The sequence below is a fragment of the Cyrtonyx montezumae genome, unplaced genomic scaffold (genome assembly GCF_038088225.1).
Source record: "Cyrtonyx montezumae isolate F1298 unplaced genomic scaffold, pur_monq_1.0 scaffold_5, whole genome shotgun sequence".
Lineage (NCBI taxonomy): Eukaryota > Metazoa > Chordata > Aves > Galliformes > Odontophoridae > Cyrtonyx > Cyrtonyx montezumae.
Genome location: NW_027072056.1, coordinates 18793978 through 18821603, shown reverse-complemented (window position 1 = coordinate 18821603; position 27626 = coordinate 18793978). Strand labels below are relative to the sequence as shown.

At 47.6% G+C, this 27626-nt stretch overlaps 1 protein-coding gene across 4 annotated transcripts in view; it reads right to left on the bottom strand.

Moving 5' to 3' along the window:
- TNIK (TRAF2 and NCK interacting kinase) overlaps positions 1-27626 on the bottom strand; it is a 135500-nt gene that overhangs the window by 69655 nt on the left and 38219 nt on the right. For all 4 annotated transcript variants that reach the window (XM_065748449.1, XM_065748451.1, XM_065748450.1 and 1 more), the window contains exon 3: positions 236-292. In XM_065748449.1, coding sequence (XP_065604521.1) covers positions 236-292 — 57 coding nt within the window. The remainder of the gene's footprint in view (positions 1-235; positions 293-27626) is intronic.

The window sequence follows — 27626 nt, the reverse complement described above, 5'->3', positions numbered from 1 at the left end:
CATAACATCTGTGGTATTTCTGTGTAACGCTGTTCTGTCTCTAAACTCTTTCGCATTTGCTTCCCCATCACACAATCATTTAAAACACAAACTTTTAATGGCACATTTTGCATCATTTCTAAGAGTATTTGCTTCTCAGGAATACATGCCTTCACAGCCCCCCACATGTTATCACACACAGTCCCCTTTCCCCTCTTATCTGGCAACTGAAGGATGCAGGAGGAGGATACGTTACCCCGGTGACGTCCATAACCTTAATAGCAGCAAGCTGTCCTGTTTTAACATGACGACCCTGCAAAACAAAAAGGAGAAGTTTGTTTATTTTACTTGTTTATTTGGCAATGTTCTGCTTGCAGTAAACAATATCCTTAAACAATCTCCTGGCTCTGGCAGCTTTCATCCATTTTTTTGCTTTTTCAAGAGCATCTTCACAGCAGCCATGATGGGAAAGCAATTCCCTCCCCTTCTTCCTGCCATTACAATTAATTAGTAAAGGGCCTTCGCTGCTTGCTGTATTTTCCTGGCAAACAAGTGCTGGGAATACTGTTTAATGCTCAGCCATGCAAAAACAGCTCCAGGCCTCTCCTGAGCACAGACCATGACTTGGCTGAAACTGGTTCAGTGGGATTATGGAAACACACTCGCTGAAGTACCTATGTGGCACTGAGTGTGGTGTCCCCACATCCCTGGCCATGGCAGAGCCCCAGCCATGGCACATCAGGGACACAGATGTCCTCCTTCGCCACCACTGTGACCCCACACCCAGTGCCCAGGAGACAAGGCCCAGCTGCAGAAGTTGTTGAAGATCCAGAGTGGAGCAGAACAGCTCGTGCCAGCTGCAGGGCTGCTTGGGCAGCACCGCTCTGCTTGCGCTGGATTTACACCTTCACCAGGAAGCCAATTCACCCAGCAGGGCTCCTCACTCATTTAATAACACCACTTACACAGCCCGAGCAACCGCATGCAGGATGAGAGTTATTTTAAGAAGTGCCTGGTGGTGTAGGCAGGCCTGAGCATGCTCCCCCACCACCCTCAGCCCACCACCCTGGGGCACGGCTGAAAAACCCTTTGGACACAGCCTGGAAGGACCAGAGCACCATTAGACATCATCTATTCAGATAGGCTGATCTGCAAAACCAAATCCTCCCTAAATCCATCCTTGTTTGCTCAGCCAGGAAGCGCCCACACTCACTGAGTCTTTAATTAAAGCCTGGGGAGCAGCAGCAGGGGATAGCTGAACACAATCACAGCACACTGACTCTTCAATAAAATGGAGGAAGAGAAGGGGAAGTGACTTGTGGCATTTAAAGCCGTGCAATGTGCTAGTCATACCTAGTCTTTTTCGACATGATGACACATTTTGGCTATCTAATTATCCAGAAGAAAGAGATATTAGTGTTGCCATGATGTGTCCCGCAGCACCTCTTTAAATGCAGCATGTGATCATATACTATGCAGCAATTCATAAATCAGAGTTAAGGCCAATGGTTCTGAAATTCAGGGCTGAATTCAAATGGGTGTTTACAGAATCTTAATGGCTCCTGCACGAGCCAAACAAAAGAAAAACATGTATACAGTTTGACAATTCAAGTATTCCTTTGTTTCACACTTCAAGCTCAGAGTTGCTGCGAATCTTTGTGTAAAACCAGTTTTTGCTCATGTTGCCTGTATTCTTCCTGTTCTCATTTAACCCTGCTCACGCTCTTCCACGCATGCCATCTGCAGTGCAGTGAGGAGCAGGCTGCAGGCAGTGGGACCTGCAGCACGAGAGACTACAGCAGAGTACTGAAATCACTGCTTCAAACACTGTTTTTTCACTGGATTTTCTCCTTCCAGGTAGAGTTTCCCTGACACAGGTCACCACATGGCTCCAGCACACACCTGGAGGAACACTAACAGTGATGTCTGACAGCACAGTATCTGTTACAGTGGGACAGAAGCAAGGTTGCAGATATAGGGCTGAAAATAAAAGCTAAACTCAAATTCAAGGTGGGTCAGCATCTGTTTGTGACTCTGCACTGTGAGTTTAAGTGTTGAAGACAACCTGAATTCAGCAAAGCTATGTAAGAATTACCCAAAGATTTACTCCAGCTTGAGTCAAGCCCTCTGAGCTCCCTGGGCCAAATGATGAGAGAGTCCCCATTTCATTGACCTCCGGACTTCTCAGAGAGGTCCACCTTGTCATCTCCAACATAAGCAGCCACCTCTCAGAAAAAGTCTACTGGTTTGGGGTCTGCTTTACAGAACAAGAAGGTCTGGAAGATAGACCTGAGGAAATGAAAGAGTAACTGAACTTGCCAGCTCCACAGAACACTGTCACTGCCAAGACCTCTGCCTGTGAAAAACCAAGGCAACACACATGGTGCTTGTCATGCAGAGAGCAGCAATTTCAATGGAAAGCGCAGGTGTGAAACAAAATCATACAGAAGGGGTTCATTCCAAGCAAAAATTGAGATGGAAGCCACAGTTTCAAAAGGAGATGCTCAACAAAGCTCTGCTGTTCCTGGGACAGCATATCCAAAGGGCAGCAGCTGGTCACACACGGTGGCTGAAAGGCACAGAGCTAAGTCCACTGATGGTAAATGTCCCAACCTTGCTGTAGTGGAGTTCTGTTGTCCACTGCTGATATCAGTCGAGGGAAAAAGGAACAAAACTATTTGTGAGATGCACTGGAAAAAATAACAAGAGCTATGATACTGGTTTAGAGACTACACAGCAGGAGTCCAGCCAGTAAACACTCTCCAAGATAACATGGGAGGGAGACCAGCAGACAAGTCTACTGTAAAAGCTGCCCAGGCCGTGCAGGGCTTTGTGGTGACCCAGCACGGGTTCACCTTAAAGCATCACTTGGGCTCTGTGGCTGTTTTGGGTGCAGATGCTCCTTCCTGCCAGGGTACCGCAAGCAGAAACCTCACCACCACAGGTACCCACACCATCCTTCTCCCACAGACCTCTGCACTTTGATAAAGACTAATAAGCCCAGATTTACAAGCAGCCCAGTGAGCAGGGCAGGTGCCATCCTTTCTGTTTCATAGGTTTCTAAAGGCTGAAGCTGCAAAGCTGGGAGGATTGAGCATGCAGGGTCACAGAGCCAACTAACATCCCATACACCTCTCAAAACATTTACAGATGAAGGTAAAAACTGAATGTTGTGCAAACATTTGCTAAAACAAAATAAAACACTTTGAAACTCATGCGAGTGTAAATCATTAGGGACACTTAGTCACGCAAAAATCCAGGGGAAGTGGAACTGATAGGTATTTAGCCTGGGAACTCGTAACAAAGCCATGCTTTTCATGTAGTTTGTCAGCAGGGGTGGGTTGTTTAGCTTCCTCCCTGCAGGGCGTTTCTCATTCCAGCTGCACGTGCTGATGGTGACTCCAAGATGACCTTACAGAAGAGCGGACTGCGGGGCCAGGGCTGAGCTCCACTTCCTCCATCCCCTGCTGCATTCGCATTCTGCGCTGCAGGAGCACTAGGTCCCTTCATTGCCAATTAATCTTGCCTTCTATTTGAGAAGCCTAGCATTCAGCATTCATACTTTGGGTGAAACCACCACCTACAGTCAGAGGTCATTCTCACCTACTGAAGGCACTGCTGGCTCTGTAATACGGATGCAAACAGAATAGACATGTTGAAGAGTGGCACTGAAAATGAAAGTGATAGATACAATGGAGGAATGGAATTAGCATGAGAGCCATACATATTAAAAGATTTCATGCCAGCAATGAGCCCTTTTGACAGCATTAGTCACCAAGCACATCCTGCACGTTGGCCACGCAGAAACAGAAGCATGTGCCTCAAAGCCAGCCACAGCATCCTGACACCCGTGCCCTGACATCTGTGCTCTCAGGACAGCACCATGCTCACCATGCTTTGTTTCCAAAGTAACCAGGCTGGAGCTGCAGAGCTGCCAGGCTGCTCTGTGGCAACGTGTGCCATTATTCCCAAAGCCAAGGCAGGTTGAAATTTATAATTAACGCGAGCCAAACGTTAAACTGGCCAGCATGAACTCTGTGCTGCCATAATGAAGCTACAAACGGGGACTGGGTAACAACCCTGAGCAAGAAAAGAGCTAAAAGCTACTCTAATAACGTGCTTTGATCTGATCAAAACTTACGTCATTTAAAACAACACTGGAGCACAGAATTCTCCTACAAAATACACAATGATTGAGCCCAACCCCACATGCATCCTTGTAGTCCTGAGGCTGGCTCTGCTCCCAAAGCCAAGGATGTGGGTCAAAATGGGTGAGAATGCAGATATCTTCATTAAAAAGAAATTCTCTCAACTTCAGAAACACCTCCATGATTTTGGTGCCTTCGTTCTTGGCAGTTCACCATGGGGAGGTGGAGAGGGCACAGGTGGTGAGGACCCTCAGCCTCCTAAAACCCAACATGGGAACCACGGCACCTGCTCAGTCCCATTGTGTGGCTCAAATCCCTGCACAGCATCACCTCTGGACATCATCATGGGGACATCATCCACCCCTCTCATAGAGAGCGGCAACTGAAGCCACAGAAATTCAAGAGGAGGAAGGAAAACAGATCTCCAGCAGCAGATTCTCTGCCACATTAAGCACCACTGAATCTGCAAGGATAGAAGGACAGCTGCTGGTGACACTGGTGGGTAAGGGTCCCAGGGGTTCCCCAGTACCTTCCTGCTCCTTTCCCCAAAGCAGGTTTGGGATCTGGCCATGTGACGTCCTGCCTGAACAGCTCGATCCACCTTCACCCCATAAATACAGCACAGTGTTACAGACACCATATTGGCTGTGACGGTGTAAAACAAACAGGAGGAAATAGGAGCTATTAAAGTGCTTTTTGCCTCTCTGGATTTGCTGTCAAGTTTCACTTGGGTATAAACCCACATTTCATCCTCAAGATTATTCAAGTGTGAACTTCAAAGCTGCCACTGTTTTTAATTAAACGTTCATCTGAGCATAAACGCGTGCTCCTAATTGCTCTCAAAATGTTATATCAACTATCACTAACTTGATAGTGTCAAGTATTAAGACTAATTTCTGTGAGTGAAGCAGGCACCAGAAGTATTTCTGTGAAGGTTGTGGTCTCCACGCTCCATAAAATGCTCTGAACTGGCACATTACAGGAACACAGGTAAACGCCTTTAAACAGCATCTGATGCACTTGGGCTTTTTGTTTACTAAACAGATTCACTGGAGTGCACTAAATTGGGCAGAGGCTGCTATAGGTCCGTGGGAGCTGTCTACCTGAGCACAGGTAAATGGCAATGACACAGCAGAGGTGACAGCAGGGGCTGCAGGAGGGACTCAGCCTGACACGGACAGAGGAAGGCCACCTGCTGTGGCTCCAGCCAAGCCCCAGAGCCAGGCAGAACACAGCAGCTCAAGGCATCCTCTCTGCTCAGCCTATAAACCCCACCATGCATGCATAATCCCCTCAGCAGGCGTTTAATGGAGGAACCATGGAGCAGGTTTAATGCTTTGAACACAAACACTTCATCTCCAGCCATGTTACAGTGCCATTAGTCCTGCGACATGTAAACATTAAAATAAGTGGGATCAGGGTGCTCTCACAAGGCACTTCAGAAACTCTGATGGCAGCCTTGCTGGAACGGAACACTGTCACCTCTCTCAGCTGGGAAAGTATAACCCAGGAGCAGAGAAGCAGTCCCACCTTCCCTGGGCTCTGTTTCTACATTCAAGACCTCCTGCTGAGCATCCCCATAGTCAGCCAGAACTTCACATGAGTCTCTGCCGCCGCTCCTGTCAATTTCTAGTTTTCTTCTAGTTCCAGGCAATTCAGGGACTCAGTCCAAGATTTTTAGCACTAATGCAACCCAAAACTGCATGCAATTTTTTTCCTGCGGGTAGCACTATCACAGGAAGCACATCTACCTTAGCACAAAGCCTGGAAAGCACCAGGAGGCTGCTAACAAACAATTTCATGGCCTGCTGCTGTGCTCAGGCCTCTGGCTGACAATCACAGCGCCATGCACACGCAGCACTTGGGACTGAAACAACCTCACTTTCAACTGCTCCAGATGCTCTGAGATGAGCGACGCAGACGGTGCACACCCTGCCCATCACAGCCTCTCTTCTGTTCCAGCTGCATGGCAATGGCACGGCAGCAGGCAGAACTTTGCCTTCCAACACTGATCTCTGGCAGCTTGTGCTGGGGAAAGCCCAGCTGGACTGCAGGGTCAGAGCATCACACCATGCAGCACCCAGCGTCAGCCCAGCATTGGGGCAGGAGAGCAGCAATGCTGCAGGGAACCTGCAGAGCTCTGCAGCAAAGCAGAAAGGGGAAATTCAGAGTGCAGGCTCTCAGTTTATGGAGTGATGGCTGAAAGAATCGCCATTACTGTTTTATGGCACTGTGTCTATATTCAGGAAATGCACTTAAGCATCAGCACCACCAAAATACACCCGTGCTGACAAACACTGGAGCGTGCTTCTCAATGAAATTACAAAGTGCAGGATGCGCGTCCAAACTGTCACCCTGCACTAAACGACCCTTTCACAGGGTGAAGGCAAGTTTATACACTTCCCAGTTTCCCACTGAAAAGGATCTTGAAAGTGCAAAGGAAAAAAACCAACCCTCAGACTAGCTTAAAGGGGATGACATCTATGGAGAAACAGGCTCTTCCCAGCATGAAAATTCCACGACCTCCAGAACAAGCTGCTTTGATAAACGATGTGCTCCGGCTTCACACTTGGCTTATGTGTCTCTTAAGACTTATCTGAAATAAATCCACATCTTTGAGAAAGTAATTAAAACATCAGATACTCTAAATATCAGGTCAGCATAAGAAAAAATGAGTCATGTAACAGGATGAGAAATATATAAAGTGTTTATTTTAACTGAAGCAAAATATCTGTTCAATTAATCAGAGCCATCATGGGCCAACTGCTCTTGCTCGCACTCAACTTCAGCGCACAAAACTTCTGCCATTCTGTGCTGCCTTTTTTGAGAGAAACAGCATGACCATGACAAAGGCAACCACAATGACAGTGCATTTCCCTCCAACTTCATGCGTTTCCACCTCTCCATCACTGCTCAGTTTCACAAACAGCTCCGTGAGAAGCTCCCTACAGCCCTCAAGGTGCTGAAGGACACAACCAACTCAGTGCAATTCCTCTGAAACCAGAGGGAACTCCAGCTCCTCAAAGTGCCTGCCTGAACCCAAGCTGCAGACCAGAAAGAAGGGATCTCAAATGTTCTGACTCCTGAAATGGAAAAAGTACAAAAAAGCACATGGAGACACTCTACACGTTACGTTCTGGCAAAGGGACATTCCCAGAGCTCCCCCCAAAGCCCTGATCTCCTCCAGCCCCTTCCCTCCAGCCAAGCTGGCATCATTTCCTCTGGGGTCTTTTGGAGATCAGGGACCCTCACCATGCAGCACTAGCACAAATTTTACTTCCATCCAAGCTTCCCTCACATCTATTATCTTTTCCAACCTTTAATGAAGCAAAATCCTGGAAAACATTAAAAAAATCTAAGATAAATAAAAACAAATAGACCAGATTTTTTTTGTTGTTCCCTGGGAGAGGCATAAATCCTTTCCCAGCACAGACATGCACAGGGCCAAGCTGATGCCCTACGCTGAGCAAACAACCTTCACAGCTGCAGTTCCATTACTGCAGCCCCACAACAGCTCTGATGGCAAGTAAAGAAGGCAGCACTACCAGGTTATCAAGCTAAATTGTAAAATTAGTATATTATTCACTTCCAAAACTGCATACTGTTGCACATAGGTGAGTAAGGCAATAACAAAACACATACATCTACAGCTGTGGCATCCCTTCACTCCCTCTCTGTGGCATTTCTGCTGATAAACACAAGCAAATCAGGGAGCAGTGAGGGGCTGTGTTTCTGCTTCACCTCCCACACAAGGGTCTGAGCAGAAATGCTGTCCACAAGAGCTTCAAGATGTAGGCTTTGAAGAGCTGCACTCTGTGTCAGAATAAACCATAGAGCAGGGCAAAACCTCAAGATGTTTCTGCACCTTGCAAGGCCTTCCCATGGCACAGGAACAAACACTGCAGGTTTCCCAGCAAGTCAAAGGGCCATCATGGGAACAGAGAAGGGCAGGGATATAGCTGGGGTAACCAGGACCCCTCACTGCCTCCTCCACCTCCCCATGCCCCTCAGCCCATCCCTTCCTTGTCCCCAGCTCCCAGGCTTCTCTCCCTGTGCTGAGAGAGCACATTTCTGCAGCTAAAAGAAGGTAGTACAGCCTGTTCCCAGTAACATTAGTTCATGACAGCCATATTATTACCACCATTTAACACCCCCACTTTGCTTCTGTTTCGTACCATTGCCTATTCAACACCGCAGCATTCATAACTAAAATTAAATCTCCATTTCAGAGACCCACAAGGCACCCTTGTATGCAGGCCATGTCTCCAATAACAGCACCAGACCATCCCATCCAGCTGGGAAGCACCAAGCTGCAGAGGGAACACTTCCCACAGGGCTCTGGCGTGTGCCAGGACCCCCTGGATCCCACAGCGGGGATGCTGAGCTCTCGAGGACAGCCAGAAAGGACACAGCCTCCTCTGAAGGATCAGACCACCACCGCAGCAGGGAGCATCCCACTGCCAGCCGGGTTCTGTGCAGCACACAGGAATGGATGAATGCATGTCCTTGGGCAGTCAGCAGCATTCTGCATCCTTCCCTGTAATTAGCAGCGACACCAACGAGGTTTCTGCCACAGAACGGGTCCCATCATCTAACAGGGCTGCGTTTTAATAGGCAAACACTTACTTCTCTTTAATCCAGGTTTCTAACTCTCTTACAAACCACAGTTTAGAGCGAAAAAAAAATGGCCCTTAAAGAGAAAACCCCGCACATGCTGATGGAAATGTGGTTTCTTGAAACACCTCTTCAGTGCCATCTGTTTGGCTCTGGTTCTAGTTTCATAGTAGCAAGATCCAATTTTGGAGGTGGCATGTAAAGTGCTAGGTGGATTTCCAACCAACAACAGCAACGGGAGGAGCATCCCCACGAGCTGAGTGCTCCACGGGACGGACGGGTGTGGAGCAGGAGGCAGCACCCAGGAATCAGCTGTGGAAGCTGACAGAGATCCCTGACTGTGATTATTTTTAGTTAATGATGCTGCAGGGATGCAGCAGCAATTGTATTCAGACACACCTTCGTGCACAGATAACCCTCGCACTGCCAGCTCTTCTGCACCCAGCAGAGGGAGGGGAAAGGGAAGAGGGAGGGGAAAGGGAGGGGAAGCACAGCTCCAAGCATTACCTAGCTGAGAGTACAGTAAAATATTAATTCACCTCCCAGCTCTGAGTGAGACCCAGGAGTGTATTCACAACTCTCATGTCTATCTCTTAAGGTGACTTAGATCTTGGGTGCTAGGAAAAGTAGTGTAAGAAGGACAGAAGTAACCCCACATCTAGCACTGCTGAGGGCTCCAGAACCCAAGATGCTGCAGACCCTGTGTTACATATTTCAACTCAAATAATCTGATCTCTCACATACTTGAAGGCAGATGAGCATCACACTCTTTTATCCAGAATTACCTCCAGGGCTTTTGTCTGCCCTGAGCAGCCCTGACAACTTACCGTCCAGCCAGGCCTACTCCCAGTCACTTACTGTCAGCAGTTAATAAACATTCTGCAGTGCCTGTGCTGTACTGATTGAGAAGCCCCAGCCATGCCTAGAGCAACAGTATGTGATACCCATACCAATGCTGCTGTGCAGGGCTGCATCTCTGTGTCAGCTGTTGCTTCAAGTGATCCAGGTATTGGGCAGCAACATTTTAGAGTGGCTTATTGGCAACAGGAGCCCAAGAAACGCCACTCAGACCTTTTATCCTTTTATTTGCTTTATGTATGTCACACATGTGTTTACTCCTTTGTTTGGAATAACGAAGGGATTTTCTGTCTCCTGCCAAACAGTCCCACTGCGGCTTACCTCCAGAGCCAGTCAGCAGGGCATGAGCAGCTGATCAGCAGATTAAATGATATTGCTCTTATAACGTCTCACTTTCCAAGCCTCCCTTCTCAAGCAGCAATCTCCTACCTCTACAGCAGCTGGCCAAAGCTTTTGTATTACAAAATAACACAGCCAGGGCACAGCCTTTTCCTGCCTTCCAGACAGCCCTGCAAAAAGGACCAGGGACAGCCACTGCTCAGAGGTCCCGGCCTCTGAGAAAAGGAGCAAGGAGACCCCCCAGGCACACACAGTGACCCCCACACAGGGCTGAGAGCAGAAAAGGAGGAGGAGGACTTGGGATTAGCAGCAGAAGGTGACACCTGCATCAGGGATTGCACAGGGACAATGCGGCTCAAGAAGGATTGAAGCCAGAAAGACCCAAGTGCTCCTGTCTGCACAAGCACAGTACTTAGATGGCTGGGAATCAGGAAACTTCAGCCACTGCCTGCACTTGGTTATCAAGTGCAGGATTGCTATCTGGCCATGAAGTATCCCATTACAAACAAATAACAAGCACAGAGGCAATCGATATTGTGCAGTTTAAAAGCACCGTCTGAAGGCAATGAGTTTTACTTGCTGAGATCTGCCAGGTGAAGTGATGCAAGAGGACAGGATTTGTGTGAAACCTCACCCTGGCTAATGCAAACCCTGCTCAGGTTGTGCCATACTGTAGGCATTGTAGGAAAGGACCAAGCCTGTGCACTGCACTGAACCACCCCCCTGACCTGCAATTCCAGACATATTAAGACAAGAAGGGGAAGAGAAGGGGAAGCTCCTCCCCAGATGCCTGCACACCCAGGGCAACACCCCGCTCTGCCATCAGCTTTTAACTCTTTTCCAGCAGGATCAGTGCTGGCTGAGCACTAAAAGCAGCCAATATGGTACAGGGATTCTTCCCAGCAGCGAGAGCAAGCTGTAGGACACACTGCAGCCGGTTTGCTGCTCCAGCTTTGCAGCGCCTTTAGCCACAAACACAGGCAGAGCACGGCAATGGGAAAGGACCTCGCTGCATTCTTCCATAAAGATCAAGCACTGTCCATTTGTCTGCTCCTTCAAATGCAGCTGGGGAAAGATGCAAAAGGAGGCTCAGTGCCCTCTGGAGTTGAGCCTCAGTTAAGCTAATGACCATCTTTCAATATGCTATGAAACGACAAACTCTAATGAAGGAGGAAGATGTGATGCTTCCAACCATGGCTTAGGAGATGGCACAGAAGCACACTTGGGGATACAAGCACGGCCCTCACACTGCAGTGCTGCTCGGATCTGCACATCCAAACAATGGTACTGCATACCTTCCTGCATTTCTCCTTTCTTTCTACTTTTCCCAACAGCTTCACAAGGAATGAGCACAATTTCTTTACATTTGTAATTCAAATGCTCCTATGCAGCATTTCCACGATAAAAAGTAATTCAAAAGCACGCTGAAAATTGTAATTAAAACCTGATCTCCATGAGATGAGTCATGTTTCTGCAGGCTTCAGACCTGGCCTCAGAAAAATATGCCAGCAGAGCACTGTTTACCAACTTCACATGGGGAGCTGCCAGCATTTATCAGAGACTACAGGAACGCTTGCATAAATATTAAGGGCAAAAGATGAAGTTATTTCTGTTCAAACAAAGGACTGCTTTAGTTGGTGCACTGAGCCTGCTCCTCCTGCACCCATAACAGTTACAAAACTTCCCCTATACCGGAGGACACCAGTGGTGCTGCAGTCCTTCAACCATGGGCATGGGAAGGGCAGCAGATGCTGTCTCCTGACACACACTGCTTTCAGCTCTGCCAAACTTTCAGCTCTTATTTTCGCTTCTCTCATTCCTCCTCCCAAGAGCCTGACCTGATTAAAACCTGAAAGCATTTCAATCTCCTCTTGCCATCGTAAAACACTTATAGAAGGGACAAGTCAGGAGGAAATGGCCAACACTTGTGACATTCCTATGCATGTCTAGGACATGGGGCAGGATCCCATGGCACACCCTAATCTCTGCAGCACATCAAAGATCAGAGCACAGCCAAGATGCAAACAGCCCTGATGCTGGGGATGGAGGTGAGCTGAAGCCAACCATCACACGGACTGGCAGATCTTCAGCACCTCCTCAAGTGCCTCTGCCTGCAGAAGGTGAGAAAGGCAGAGGAAAGGGACCATGGAGGGGCAGCCGAGGGAACATCTGTACTTAGGTGTCTGCTCTCCTGCATGCCCTTACCTCCACCTGACCCTCCCCAAGAAGGAAGCACTCTGATGAAGATCAGAGGGCTCATCCCATGCTCCCCAGCTCAGAGGGCAGCAATGAGCCCAGACAGAGAGGTATAGGGGTCTCAGGGGATGACAGCCTTTTCTCAACAAGACCAAAGGGAGCACTGCTGCACAGGGATCAAGGAAAGCTCCTCTCACTCCTTGCAACCCAACCCATAATCAAGACACCCACTTGCTACTGATCCATTCCAGGAGCAAGGAGCACTCACAGCGGTGACACTGTGAGGCTTCGAACTCAAAACTCCGCTTGTTGTCTCTGCCTCACATCCTTCTCCTCATCCTCCCATTCTGCACTTGCTCAGTGTTGGCTCTTGCTCTCTTGTGTCACAGAACAGCACGCAGGTTCTCCGGAACAAAACAGCTCCTCTAAAAGACACTTGTTTCATATCACAAAGATGAGTTCATAACAAACAGGAATACACACTTTTAACATGCAAAGCACAGCACAGGCAAATGAGAAGACAGAGGTTTGTGCCATGTTACAAGTCCTGCAGAGCTGCACACGAACACCGTCAGACACAAGTGCCATCTTAATATGAGGCAGTGCAAGACAGTCACTGCTCAGGGCTCAGCATAGGCAGCAATGCACCTCTAAGTTCACCTGCCATCCCATCAGTCAGACGGAAAGCGCAGAGCAGACAGCAGAGGGCATGTACAACAAAACAACCCGATGGATCAGTTCTGCTCCCCCTCAGCACCCAACTCATCTGCATTCATCTGGGCACTCCACACTACACCCGCATGTCAGGTTGGGAATAAGCACACATGAGACATTCTGCCCTAATTCAGACCCCCTCCTGCTTTCCACCGGTGAGCTGCCTGGCCCAGCTTCACTCCAGTTTCTCTGGATGTTGCCTCCAACCAAGCTCGCCCCATAGGGCCCACAGTGCCATTACAGACCCATCCTGGCAATTTAATTAAGGTGAATAATGGTGGTTAATGCTCACAGCAGCGATGTGACTGCGGAGTGCAGTCACTGGCAACATCAGCAGCACAAGTGGCTGTGCAGAACGGCTGCAGGAGGAACAACTCATCAGCACTGCCTACAAAGCTGTGAGCCTCCATTGCTTCCAACAAAGGGGAACATGAGTAATTTCAGACAAAAGAATGAGCCCTCATCAAAACTTCTGAAACACCAATCTCTGAGCTGGGCTAGCTATAAGTGTTAAAAGTCTCTTTTCTTTTTTTCCTCCTCTTTACTCTTCTAAGCTTTCCCGTTTTGTTTCCCTCCTCCATGTTTCCAAATTCCTCCGAAAGAGATGGGCTGAAGAATTCCCTGAAGGCAGCAGTTCCCAGTATCTCTCAGATGAGAGATTTCAATAACCCGTTACCACTCACCCCGCACACACCCCTTGACATTTCTGCTGCAGTGCCTCTCCTGTTCCCTCTAGATCTTAAAGTATAAGAGATCAGCGGACCACAAGGACCAGGAATTTGGTAAAGGCTGATGCTGATAGCAAATGGGAGCCCTACTCACAGCCGTGAGTTATGTGCTGCTGGGGGGCAGGGGGGCCATCTTCTGGAAGTGCTCCTAAATCCTGCCTCAGTGAAAACACCGTGCAGCGCTGCGATTTACTGTAAACGTGTCCCAGTTCTGCTAAGAACCAAGTCAGGAAGCAGAAGTGAAAAACACCCAATGTGACAACAGAAGATCTCTATCTCCTCTGAAACTCCTGGGCAGCACGAAAACACTTCAAGGAAACCTGAAACCATTTCTCCTTCTGCAAGCGTAGTGAATAGGTCACAAATGCAGCCGTCCTTTCCATCGGAAGCACCATGTTTTCCTGAACTATTTAATGCAAATTAGATTAACCAGCGGTTGCTCTCCTGCCCTGTGCTGAGAGATGAGTGGCTCTTGAAGTGCAAACATTTACTTAGAAACACACAGGAAAATCTCCTCGCATGAGGCGACGCCGGCCCTGGGTCACCAGGCTGCTGATGTGGCACACGGCTGTGAACAAACGGCCGGGCCACGTGCCACCTCACTGCCTCCTGTCCTGCAGGGAGAGCTGGGAGGAGAACAACCCACAGCAAAACAAAGACAGGCAGAGAAGACGGCGGTGGGAAGAGCAGTCGTTTCTCTCCATCCTCCCCCAGACCCAATATTTATAGTAAAGTCCTAAAAATACAAGTTCGGGCTTCCTGCACTGTTTCACTGACAGCTGCTTTTCTCTCTTGCTCTCGAAGCCCTGTGAGCACCCGCTTCCTGCCATTTCTTGCTGCCTTCCTGCACTGTCCCTATTTTTCCTCCCCGTTTCCCCTCTCTTGTTTATTTGCATTCTTTCCCTCTTCCTCCCCTTCTTGCACTCAGCTTCTCCCCGTTATCTCCTCTTCATTCCCACAGTTCCCAGTGGACCCCAGTCCCTGCCCACACCACGAGCAGGGCCGCGGTGTCCCACAGGTGGGATGGGCAGGGATGACAGGAGGGCTCTGCCCCAGTCTAGACATGAAACCGAAGAGCAAATTCCTCCTTACCCCCACTCGTGCTTCTCCTACCGCGGCACTGGGCACAAAATAAATAGATTCCCATTCTTCAGGTAATTTGCTTTTTACTGAAGTCCTGAAGTTGTCTGCAAACTGCTGTTTTATTTCACAGTCAGAAAGCACTGAGCATGGCAGCGGACCCTTGAGCCAGACTTCACATGGTAACACCTTCACTAGGGTATCAGTCAGGCCAGGTTACTGTGTATCTAGCAAGCAATGTAACATGTGAAATGTAACTTCCATCCCGAATTACAGCCTTGTCAGGATTTGGCGTTTTTGTAACACACTGAAGAAGATCTCATTCCGCCCTTCAGCCTGCTAACTTGTTTTCTTGGCTGTGCCCCAGGATACAGCCCTCTCAACCTCGCACTAGACACACTTGCACCAAAAGCTCCGGCGCAAAGCAGGAAACAGGAACGCATCCTTTTAAGCAAGAAAAACAGCACTGCCACCACTCTGCTCTGGGGACTGACGTGTTTTAAAGGAGAGCAAACTGCAAGAGCAACTTCCAAGGGCATTACAACCCCTTTTTCTTAGATTATCGTCGTTTCAAGGGGAAAAAAAGAAATAAATTGATATTTCAGGTGTAGAACCAGCAACAGGCCTCTGGGACTGGGCACCTGAGCAGGTTGTGGCAGCAGGTCAGTGCTCCTGGCAACGAGGGCACCCTATGCACACATCAAGACCCCAGTGCAGGGACCCCAAGGGCCTGCAGCAGTGGGCTTTCAAGGCACAGTTCATTTTCTGAGTACAGACCGCATTCAGGAAGCTGGTGATCACAGATAACTAAGTTCAGCGGGCAGCTGGGTGGCGGACGAAGGTCGGCCGCTCTCCAGTGCCTCCAACAGCTTTTAATCCCATTGGCCAGCATCTCCAGTCAATTATAGCAGCCTTGGTGCTGCCAGGGAAGCAATCAGAGGGAGAGACGATAGGTATAAGCAGATATAATAGAAACTTAATTTAATTAGGAAAGTATTCAATCAACCATGGGACATAAATACAAAGGAAACCAGGTTTATTAGTTCTGGTACTTGCTAAAATGACTGTTTGCTTCCTGAGTACTGGGGAAACAAGAAAAATAAGGAATCTTAACAGCACGATCCTCACTTGCTGTTTAACAGAAGGTAATATCAAAACCATCTGCAAATCAAGCTTCCAGAAAAACAGCTCGCACCCATCATGGCTGAGTTACTGACCTCTCATCATGGGGAGAACCTGGTTCTGGTTTAACTATGCTTAAAAATTCAGACTTACACCTTGGGAAGCCTCAAGGGAAGAACTTCTGAGCCCAGTTCTGCCCTCAGGTCAGGTTTACACCAATCCTTTACCAGGGCTCCAATGTCTCATCGTTGCCCATATATGAATAAGGTCAGGATCACTGCGTGTGGAATCAAGACAACCAGAGAACCACATCCAGCAACCTCTCATTCCCTTTCCCAGCTTCTCTTTCCTAAGTCTCCAAACAGCCCAACCCAAGGCTCTGCCAGTGGATGCTGGTGCTGGGGAACATGACGAGCAGCTGGCTCATAAAAATGCTGCTCTGTCCTTGTTTGGGGTTTCCAGGTTCAGAGCCAGCCCAGTAATACAGCAGGTGTATTTAACAGTCACACTTTAATGCCTGGATAAAGGTTTTGTCGAGAGTTTAATAGCATGACTAACAGCGAGCTGGGGAACTATTTAGAGATTAACTAACTGATTTAGAGTGATGAAGGGGCAGGTTGTAATTTTAGGATTAGAAATCCATATTTTGGATGTCAATACTTTGCATAAGAAAAGGGCCAGTAAGAGCACAACAGCTCTAACCCACTCATGAGGAACCAGCAGGACAAGGGAGGGACCAGATCTCTGTGCCCAGAAACTTGAAAAGCACTTCCAGAAACATCACCTTCTGTGCTCCCCAGGACAAGTGGGCCCTGAAGGGCAGGCGATACACTGCCCATCACCATGCATGCTCTGCCTACTTCAGGACAAAGTCTGATGGCATGTATGGAAGCTGAGCTTCTATAGGAGCACACAGACTGTTTTACACCCAAACTCACCCTCCATGCTCCCTATGCATATATATATATACATCCTATATACTTACATCTACTTATACACACACACCATATGTATATACACACATACTGAATTGGCACTGCACGTACTACCTCATTTCCAGTCACATTACAGATAACTCCCAGAGGGGTCACGGGATGAACTTGGTTAAAACCAGAGCTATTTAAGCAGAAAAATGGCCCTCTTGCTGCCTGCAGTACCCAGGGCATTCTCTGAAGCTAAGCTAAAACAATATTTATCTTACCAGGCGCTCAGCGCTTTGTGTTTTGAGATTTTTTGGCTTCCAGTTAGGGAGGATTTTGCAGGCCCGTAAAAAGCAAACAAAATCCACAGTGAGGTGGAAATAATTTATGGACATATTTTGCATTTCATTTGCTTGATTTTTCCTCCTTCCTTCCTCTTTTGATGTCCCCCACCCCACCCTTCCAGTTTAGGTTACTGAAAATTTGCAAAGTCTGAAACAAATAAACCCAGACTGAAAATACACAGCAAGACTTCAACCCTGCAGAGGTTAAAAATAGGCTTTAAACCAGCTAATATCAGCATCAGCATAAGAGAAAGGACACCCTGACAGCTTTAATTATTACATTCTCTTGTTTTGCACTTCTGAAGAGCAGCAATTAAATCTCTGCTTGGGCTTATAAGGAAAAAGTAAGTGCTCTGCACCTGCAAAACTGACTCGATTACATCGGAGAATTTCAGCTCCCCAAAGCACATTATCCGGGGCAGGCTGCAGAGCAAATGTGCTCAGTGGAAGAGCTCACTGCCACCCAGCAGCCAAGCATTTAGCAGCCAGTTCACAGGGAAGATCACCGAGAATGGAAACACCTCCTCTTTTGCTTTGCTCTATGTATTTATTTAACAGAAATCTCACCGTTTCTGGACAAAGCAGCCACGGATCACATGTGCGTGCAATGCCTGAAACTGCCATATGGCAAGAGAAGTATTTTGCTCATAACTGTTTTGATTGCAGTCGCCTCTGGGGACCTGAACTAGGTCACTTTCCCATCAAGGCTCACTACAGACCATTAAATAAGTGGTGCAAGCAGGGCCTTTTAAACATCTTACTAAAAAAAAAAAAAGAGTTATTTTGTTGATTAGGAAGGTAAAGAGAAGCAAGCACCGTTGCTTATGAAACCTATTTTCTGTGACTCATAAATATTAATTCTTTGATATTCAATAATCTAATTGAGTTTAGTGTTTGCAGCTGTTCCCTCATCAGCAGCAGTAATGAGGGTCTCGTTTGCTCTGATTACCTGGCTTTGGAAAACCTGCAGCAAGTACCCATCCCAGAGCCCTCTGCTCTCATCACACCTGGCTGGGATCTGCACCTTGCCTGGAACCCTCTGTGCTTTGGAGACAGAGTCTCACCAAGACACAGAGGTTGCAGCAGCTTTGTTTCCTTGGGAGATTCCCTGTCATGCTCAACTGCAATACTGCACTGAGTAAAGAAGGCTTAAAAACAAAAACAAAACAAAGCAAAAACATGACATAAAAGTATATACTTCTTTTTTCCTCTAATATAAACCAGTTTTGACCAGGAACATCTGACTGGCCACTCAGTGACTAAGCAGGAACTCTTGGTGTGCACAGGGAGGGCAGGCACCAGCTGGGACACGGGGAGAAGAAAGGCACAGTGTTTCCTTAAGCCAGAGTGAAAAAAAAAAAAACCCGAAAAAAAAAAACCCATAGCTGGGAACATTTTTCTGGCAGAAAACATTCGCTTCTGGAAGCGAAACGCTGATGGCCAACGGGAAAGTGGAGCCCTCCCCTCCAGGGACACCTGCACATCATCCGCTGTGGGAGCAGTGCAGGGATGCAGGCACACTGCCAATCCATCCCAGCTCCCATTGACACTGTGCAGCCCATTGCTGCACTGCCCACAGCTCCATGCTGTGAGCAAGGGGCTCTCCCAGCTCTCCCAAGAGCCATCTCTTCCTCCAAACCTGACTTCTCCTCTGTCCACCGTGGCTACAACAAACACTACTTCTATATACTCGCAACGTTACATACAGCTTAAATTTACTGCTAATTTTACAGGTCTTGAAGACTTCTAGCACGACTTATCAGCCTGGGAAAGAATGAATTAACCATTAAGCTCATCGTGCAATGCAAGAAGGTGGAATCCCCACACAGCCCTCCATTACCACCTCATAACGGAGCAAAATGATGCGATAACATCCTTGAAGGGCACTTCATCACAGCAATAATGTCATGCACGATAACTCACAGGAGTGCTTCTGCTGTTTGTCTTTACTGTAAGCCACGAGTTTATCTGCTGGCTGCAAGGGCCAAGCATCAGGAAGCATAGCTGAGAGTGCATGTCATGCACAGCCGTGCTCGCTGGGAAAGCCTTGTGCTCTTCGTGCCAGGCTGACTGCTCTGCAGTTGCTGCTTTGACCTGCTGTGGGCTGTGCATGCAGCAGAGCAAAGGGGATGCACTGGGAGCTGCTTCAGGCACACTCCTGTGCACTCAGCCTGCACGCAGCTGCGGGGAGCTGGTCAGAGCACTTCATCCCCAGCTACACAAACGTGGGGAACGAGTGGCTGTGGCTTTTTGAGATGTCCTTTTCATGCTTACACACTGCCCTATCTCAGGCGGAAAAGGCAATCAGAGCTCAGGTTAAAAAAGCACTTTCTCTGCTCAGCTGGCATTACTCACATCTGCTGAGCTCACTGACCAAACCACAGTGCCCTATGTTCCACTTTTTTAATCCCATGCAATGGCATTTGCTCCATGCAGACCCACCTGGGTGCTGCAGGGCTCATCCCAGCTCCAGGCAGCTGGAGTTAAGCTCTGCTGCTGTCAGGGCCAGGAGACGCTTCTCCCACTGTTCCCCTAAGGATACACAACAGATTTTTTTCATCTATTTTAAGTTGTTTTGGTGTGAGATTGGTATCTTTGAACGGGAGCTGCAAAAAGCCAAATGCGGCCGGGTTGATTGTTGGACAAGTTGACCTTAGTGGTCTTTTCCACTCTTAATGAGTCCATGATTGTACAGCATTGATCCCTGGCTTAAACAGCAGCTATGTACAACAGCATCACCAAGAGTGTAACAACCACTCCATGCTGCTCTTCACTTTTGATCGGTCTACAAGCAAGCAACGAGCACCAATGAGACTGTACTTCAAAAGGTACAGTGGCTCATCAAGTCTCCGGGGTCAGTGAGGAGGATCTCCTCCACTATGACATTGGCTCTTACAATGGATGCTCTCACCCCATGGTATCTCCAGGTCCAACCCCTCCCCGAGCTGCTCCATCTGCCACGGAAGAGATATGGGCAGCAAGAGCTGCACACACACTTCTGCAGCACAGAGAGGTGGAACTGCTGGTGGCTCTACCACCACCCAACTAGCTTCAAATTCAGACTTTCATAAAAACAAGGGCAGTGCTGATATGGGAGTGATTGTATCTGAATTCTAGGAGGCATTCACCAACCTCATCTTCCGCTCACAGCATTTCAATCTGCTGTTGTAATAATACAGATACACCCAGGACTCTCTGCTACCATGAATAGTGAGGAGGAGACTGCTCTCTCCTTCAGGGTGATATAAGAACACCAATCCCACTTGCGGTCCCTTCCGTCCATCTGTTTCTTGCAAATAAACATCTGAACACACTCCAGGATTCTCCTCTACCAATGTGAGAAAATAACCGTGATTCATCACAGTGATTTGCTTCCCAACTTCTACAGCAGCTAGCGCATACGTGCTGTGCTTACAAGAGAAAAAGAACCCAGTAATCTTTTAGGAAGTTCTTGTTTGAACCTCAATCTCAGGATTAAGGTATTAACAAGGACAAGAAAAGTGTAAATAATACAGTCAGGGTTTTGCTGTGTGCTCCTCTTCACACCCGTGCTGCTCTCAGATACCATCTCTAGCTGCTCTCAAAGCAGGCAGCAAGAGCAAAGCTGACTGGGTAGAAGCCAGCTGCCTGTGCAGCTGTCCCACAACACCAGGATGCACAGCACCAAAACACACCAGAGCCTGGCCACACCGCCGGGCAGCTCTCACAGGGACAAGCCAGGGGGCTTGGCATCCATAACACAAGGAATGGAGAAAGCGAGCAATGTTCCTATATGGCTGCCATTACAAGAGAGTCAATGGAGCCCAGAAAGCCCAGCAGATCACGCTGAAAACACGTGGCACTGTGGGAACATACAGCTTTTGAATCTCAGTCCCAGGACTTAACCACATGTATTTGTGCTTTCTCCAGCTACAGCCCGCTGGGCATTATCTGACTAACTCATGCAGTAAGGAGACCCCAAAGCTCCCTTTTCCACAAACAAAGGCTTCTCAAGACTGCATCTCAATTGTTCAAACAGCAAAAAAAGTCATGAGAGCTCACTACTGAAAGCCCCTTCAGAAAGATGCCCAGTTAATCATTAAACCACCACAGAGCCCAAAGCCATCCTAAATGCATCAACATGGCATGAAGTGAATCATCTCAGGAAATGCCAGGAGCTCATCTATCACCAGCCTCGAAGGCAAGACCAGATTTTGCTCCAGACAGGAAGAAAAACACTGGGTAATATGAAACGGACCAGAAAAGTCACTGGAAGAAATCAAGACAGCCTGCAAAATTTGTTCTTACCATTGAAAAAGAAGTGGGGATGTTCTTCTAGGCGCTGCTGTGCAGGAGAAGCGCCCTAGTTCCCTCCACTCTGCTTCCCAGGGCTCCTCCTAAAGTAAATTATTTAGGGACCCGTCTCAGCAAGTTACTTCCGCTCATTTGTGGGGAACAATGCAGCTCAGCCTGGGGTTCAACCAACAGCTGCAAGAGTGTCTTGTCAGCTCCATCTCCAGAAGACAAGCAGAGAGAGGATCCGGAGCACCAGAGGCCAGCACTGACAGCAGAGGATGCAGCGAGCACTCAGTGTGGCTCCCGTGAGAGCACAGCGAGCTGCTCTCGGTGCCCACACCCTAGGAATATCTGCTATGCTTTCATATTCTGCACAGCTTCCCATGCAGAGGAAGTTAAAGAAGAACGTTGGGTTTTCTACTTCTATGTGAATTGGTCTATGGCAAACAGAGGATGCTGCAAGTTAAACGCTGTAATTTGTCAACAAGTTTCAACAGGGAATTGGGTTGCCAAATAGGACCACCACAAAGCTAGAACCTGCACCTAGGGCAATTTCATTTAGGGAAAGATTAGAAGTAATGATAATAATAATAATACAAAACCAGGACATCAAAAAACTGGAAACAACCCCATTAAAGAGTAAAGGGAAAGAAGAAATGTGGCTACTACTAAAGAAAAGAGTTGGATGTTTGCTTATTTTGCTGTTCACTTCAAACCACTGTAGATCTTCCTGTATGCCCAACGTGGGGCTGTTTAAGAGCAACCTGCAAGAGAGGGAACAAGAGAAAGGCTCAGGGTCACAGCACAGCACCTGCTTGCCCAAATGCAGTCTTTTTAAAAGTCCCAGAACCACAGGCATGACCCAGGCGGAGGCACACACGTCCCTGAGATGTTTACTGAGATGGTTTCAAGTCTCAAGCATGGAAAAAGCCTGTGCTAGGGCCTGGCAGGCAAAGCAGGCAGCACACACAGCCCGGTACCCTGACCCCGATTCGCTCTGACTTCTGGGTGAATCAAAGGCTTGCTGTAATTAATAATGCTACAATGAAAGCAGATCAACCTGAGCCTTCTGAGAAACACCAGCCTCTCAAGACAGCAGGCCAAGCCCCTCCATTGGCACCAAGCTCATCTGGGGTTACAAAGCATTGAGGTAAGGGGGGAAAAATCTGAGAACAGTTATCTGTGACTAATCCTGCAGACCATTTTTGGGAACACCGAGCAGTGTCGTGGAAGAACTGCTGGATCCTCCCAGTCCTCCACAGAGTGAGCAGCAGCTGCACAAATAAGAGTGATCAAAAATAAAAAACAAAGAAAACCCCACAAAATGCCCTGTGTACCAGAACAGCAGAGGCCCAGTTCTATGCTGTGAAATGGGATTATGGCTCCCAGTGATCCACTTGGGTTTGTTTGCTCAGATTTGCTAGTGAAGCAGTGGAAGAGGTCAGCCCACTTTGCTGGGAGTGCTGAGGCAGCTCCATACCTGCTGAGGAGAGGAGCTTATCTCCTCGAAGCTCACTGCTAGTCACCAGGAACCCATCAGCAAAAACATCTTACAAAAAGGAAGTGTGACAAATAAAATGTGTTCCTGCATACACAGAGCACTATCCAAACCTGTACTCCCAAGGCTTAAAGGAAGGGCTGCCAGTGTGTGCTACCAACAGTATTTTTATGATCTTGATGCTATAGTGCACACCAGCATCCATCACCGAGATGCTGATGATGTGCTGAAGGACAGGCATTTATTGTCTGCAGTACATTGCAGCTGAAGCTTCTGCAATTATTGTTTCTTAAGAGAAAATGAAAGATTTATTACCCACATAATAGTCAATGAAGGTCTTTTCTTGAGTAGAATACTGGTTTATTTACAGGCCTTCATCTGTAGGTCACGTTGTATTATCTAAGATAAACTATTTTAATTCTTTCAAGCTGTGATTTTGGTAACATGGGGCTGCTCCAGCAGTAATTAAAAGGACAGAGGCTACTGGTACTCTGCTGTGCATAGGAGCACTGGCACGGACTCCCACTTCCTACCCAGACAGTTTCAGGCTGTATTTCTTTAAGTTATGAAATCATAGGTAGAGAAGATTTATATTCTGCTCCTGGATAAAGGTCTTCAGTGGAGATGAAAGCAGTAAGCTATAGCTGCAAAGAGAAGGTGGCTAAACAAATCTTAATTTATCAGTGAGGATTTTTTTTCCCCTGTAAAGTATGTACCATCCACAGCAGGCAGACGAGATAGGAAGGCAGGAAAAAAAAAGAAAATCATCGATCATTAGAGAAGCTGCTATCACTTACAGATCTGCCATTAGCTATGTTAGAAATCCTAAACACAAGATAAAATCTCAGGTCTGCATTATTATGCACCTCCTGTAAAAGAAACCTGTTTTAAATGAACACCACATGCACACACTCCTTCATGGGAGCCCACTGCTGCAACCCCTCTTCCTTCTCTCCATCCTCTTCCTCCCAGCTTCTTGCTAAAGCTGAGATTGGGCTACTCAGCACCAGAAGAACACAGCCCAGACAGCAGCAAAGCTCTGAGCTCCCATGGCTTTTCTGCAGAGAGCCCCAGCCATCAGTCACAACAGCCACCTTCCACTACAGCCTATGGTTTCCTTTTCTTTCTGTAGCATCAGAAAGGCATCCTCTCTATGCACAACTAATACTGGAAGAAGCTGCTGCAAGCTATAATCAAATGGTCAAATGAACTTACAGAGCTGTACCCTTGTTTTTACACTCCTGAATTCTAATCAATCCATTTAATTCCCAGTTTAGGAGCTTGAGAGGCACCAGCACTGGAGGATGAGACCATGTGAACTTCAGTAAGCCAACAGAGCTCAACATTCATGGCTTTGGTGCTTGAATGCTGAACATCTTTCTACTCCATCTCCCATCCCTTCCTTCTCCACTCACTGCCATGGGGGCATGGGTCAAACCTCACAGCTTTTTTTTTTTTCATTTAGAACCATCACATCCAGAAATCTCCAGGACTGGTTTGCTACCAAACAAGTCTTGTTTGTTCGGGCTTTCACCCCAGGAATGTGGGCGCTGCTGCAGGAGAGATGTACCTACAGTATTTCTGTTACACTAGGGCTATGAATGTATCCTATTAGCTGGCCTCCTGGAAAGTCCTTCTGAGCTCATCTAAATGAAACATCTGCTACACTAACACATTTTGGGGTCTCACAGTTACAGTACTTCAGTTTATGCAGCTCAGACAGCAAGGCTGAGCTCCGCCCTCACTGCTGCTAAGGGATCAGAAGGACTCACAAACAAGACAAGAAACCCCAGGCAGACACGTGCTGTTACCCCCCAGCTCTGCTCCAATGCTACATGCCACCGACCACCCAGTCGCAGTGTTTGCTTTGGGTTGGAAGAGTTTGCAGCTCGAAGGGAAAACAAAAACAAAAACTGTGTTTGCTTGTGTTTACCAAAGGGAGGAGAGAGAGAAAAACCATAGCACAGAGTTTATCTAATACCTTGGAGGAGCAAACTTCTGCAGAAAGACTGAACTCAGCCAGGTGCAACAGCCAACAACAGTCCTGGGATGGGGGGGAGGAGGTGCAGCACACAGGGCTCAGAGCACCCGCATCACCAACCCCTGTCTGATTCAGGAAAACTAACACAGTGTTGCTCCCAACATTCCCAAATGCTTGGCCTTTCATCACCCAAAGCCACCAGCTTCACCTAACCCCATCCTCTGAGGTTTGTGGGAAGCAGCATACTACTGCAGGGGTCCCATACTGCCAAAACGAACAAGATGGGGCTAAATGAGTAATAGCATAATAAATGCAACCCAAATGTGAACAGAAAACTCCAGTCTGACTCCCAGGATTGCAACATTCACTGCATTTGTGCTCCAGGCTCTACAAACGCCTCGACTCAGCTTGGTACCTGTTCCTCCCCTGCATGCAGGAACAAATATTAAGACCAAATAACAAGAATATAGGTGTTGCACAAATTCTTTGCAGCAGGCTGAACTCCCACTTGTGAAAACAGCATGGGAACGTTGTCGTTGCTTAAGCAGTTCTTTAATGCAGAAGAATAAAAGAATAATCACGGAAAAGGGAAAGTGCATCTATCATATCCCTGACAACCTCAGTCAAGTAGGCTAGAAGAAAAAGAACAGAATTTGGCCTTTTTACCCAAGCTGAGGTTTAAAAAGACAAGATTCCTGACTAGAAGCCTCTGTGAATGAAAAACCAGCAGAGTCAATAAAATTTGAAGTAAATCTAATTCATTTTTACTATATGACCTACTTTCAGTGGGTTTTGATTCACACGAGCAGCTAGAGCTTCAAGGTGGTGATTCTGCAAGGTCTGTTCATTAAAGTCATTCTGTTCTTTATGGCTTTCAGCTTCAAGGGATAACAAAACACATTTCTGCTCCAGGCATCCTCCAAAAAGGACCCACTGGCACAAATCTCACAGCAACATGGGAAGAAAATAGGTATGAATACAAAAGCTGCCTAAGAGTTGAAGGAGGGTGGGAATGGAGGAAATTGATTGTTGTAGGCAATGCAGCCCCCACTGTCTTCTAGCACCCAGCCCATCCCAAGCTCCACAGCAGTGCTACAGCAGGGCATGGACGGCTTACAGACCCTGAGGAAGTCAGAAGAATCTGCTGAAATAATAGAAATGAGGATAAAGCAGTGCATCTCTGCACTCCTGTGTCCCTCAGAAGTGGGGAGATTAGGGCATCATCATCTCCATGCGTGCTGCCCATCAACCAGCCCTGCAAAGGGCACTCCTGTGTTCCTCACCAGGCACAGGTGCCTGACCTTGGGCCATGGCACAAGCAGGAAAAGACATTCAGCAGAAAAAAGGGTGACTGGAAGACCTCTCATTAACTGTCCTCGTACCAAGGCCCAACAGTCTGCTAGGTAATGAGCAGTTCACTCTACAGGGACTCCATTAAAAACAAACTAATCAAAGCCCTCCAACACAAACCAAAGAACAGTGCACACCTCCAAGAACATGACTACAAGTATACATGCGTCCCACAGCAAGCCCCTTCTCCCCCAAAAAACCCTAAAAAATATAAAGGAGAAAATACATACATACATATATATATATTTTATATATAATATATATTATATATATATATAAAATTCTTTCTACCAGGAAACCATCATATTGAATATCTGGGATTAGAAGAGCTTTTTTCTCCCTCCAGCACCAAAGCAAAGGATCTTGCAGAAAATGTCTTTCTTGTAAATAGGGAAAAAAGAATTTCCAGGGAAACTCTCTAAGCTGCTCAAGCCTGGAGAGTGAGGCAGTAATGAAAAAAGAGCAGTGATGCTGCAGCACTGTGTGTGCATCAGAGAGGATCCACTGGTGAGTCACAGTGCTGGGCCAGTGCTGCCCTGCTCGGCTGCCTCCCACCTAACAGCCCTGCCTTATGGTTTAAGCCAAAATACCTTCTGCCCTAAGGGATGGAGAGCAAAAGCCAAGGCTGGTGGGGATGCTGCCCCACGGCCCCAGGATGCCACAAAGTCTCATCACTTTCCATTAATTTGGTCACAGAGACTCCTTTCAGAGGCTCACTCATTTTCTGGGAGCTGAAGTAACAAAGGAGGATTTTAGTATTTGATTCATGACACTGACCCAGGCTCTAAAAGCCTCTAATTTTTCCATTATCTCCCAGCCAAAGGCAGCAAAATGTCTCAAACCTCGCTGGTGGGTTCCTTTGTGCTGTAACCTCTGACACAGGTTTAAATAATTCTTTTTCTTTTCATTTTGCCTTAATCATTATATATATTTTTAAAATTAAATCAAGCTCACAGAGTGAGCAAGACTAAATGCCCCCTCCATGGCTGGTATCTATGAGCAAACACACACGGGATGGATGGGAGCATGTGACGATGTTTTTCTTGAGGTACCAAAGAGTCAGCGTTTAGATGGAAAGGCACAGCTGTGCTCAGAATTTGCACAGGACCCACCACATCTGCAATGCCAACACCCCAGAGCACAGCACAGAGCTGATGGCAGTCACAGCCAGCACCAGGTCCCACTGACACACAGGCTGTGGGCTACTACCAGACTCACCACATAACTCACGTCCACAGCTGCCAACTCTCTCAGCTGCTTTGATCGCTTCTTCAAAGGATCCCCTTGGTTCTGTTAAATGTGGTCTCATTCCCCTGCTGAGCCCAAGCACTGCGTTTTTGGAGATACCAATATCATTTGTTAGCATTCAGGTAGGCCCCTCCATCCTCCCCTCGGCTGCTGAAGATAGACTGACGTGCAGCATCCCAAACCTTGTAGGGACAGCAGCCAGACCTGCTGCTACCCAATGGGCCCCTCTCCT